This window comes from Penaeus monodon, chromosome 27, assembly GCF_015228065.2.
Source record: "Penaeus monodon isolate SGIC_2016 chromosome 27, NSTDA_Pmon_1, whole genome shotgun sequence".
Classification (NCBI taxonomy): Eukaryota; Metazoa; Arthropoda; class Malacostraca; order Decapoda; family Penaeidae; genus Penaeus; species Penaeus monodon.
Window position 1 is genome coordinate 10,640,129 of NC_051412.1, and position 582 is coordinate 10,640,710.

At 51.2% G+C, this 582-nt stretch overlaps 1 protein-coding gene across 2 annotated transcripts in view; it reads right to left on the reverse strand.

Annotated features, from left to right (window-relative positions):
- The window catches only part of LOC119590568 (forkhead box protein L2-like), a gene marked incomplete at its 3' end in the record, with an annotated part of 75,433 nt that overhangs the window by 19,119 nt on the left and 55,732 nt on the right, over positions 1-582 (reverse strand). For both annotated transcript variants that reach the window (XM_037939236.1, XM_037939235.1), the window contains 1 exon segment: positions 56-578. In XM_037939236.1, the coding sequence (XP_037795164.1) occupies positions 56-550 (495 nt within the window). In that variant the 5' untranslated portion in view covers positions 551-578.

The following is a 582-nucleotide window of genomic DNA, read 5'->3' on the forward strand; positions in this document are numbered from 1 at the left end:
AAATATCTCAAGACATTTAGTAACAGTACTGAAAAATAAACATATGAAAACAGACCTTCTTGTTTCCGCTTGAGCCGTGACTCAAGTTTTTCTCTGCTGGCTCGCTGAACGACGGAGCTGTATCGAGAGGCGTTACTTTCTCGTACGTTTTGTCGAAGGCCGTAGAGTCATTTGTTTCTACAACTTTTGTAGACTCGTAAGCCCTGTCGTACGACGCTGAATCTAAGGTCTCCAAGGTTTTGTAGGTCTTCTCGTAGCACTTGTCGTAAGGGCCGTCGTCTATCTGATGCTCCAAGTGAGCCTTGGACGCGTACAGCTTGTCGTAGGACTTGACTTCGTGAGGCTCGTAAACAGTCGTGTCCATGTGGTGATCCAGCGGTCCCTTATCGTAATCCTTCCCGGAGTAAAGCTTGTCGTATGCCTTGGCTGTGTCGTAGAGTTTGTTGTCGTACACTTTGGGGGCCTCGTACGTGTGCGGGGCGCTGGTGGAGTCGATGTGGTCGTAGTGGGACTTGGCGGCCGCGTGGTGGTCGGCTTCCAGGGAAGTCATGACGGGGGCCTTCGCAAATGCCTCGGTTCTGG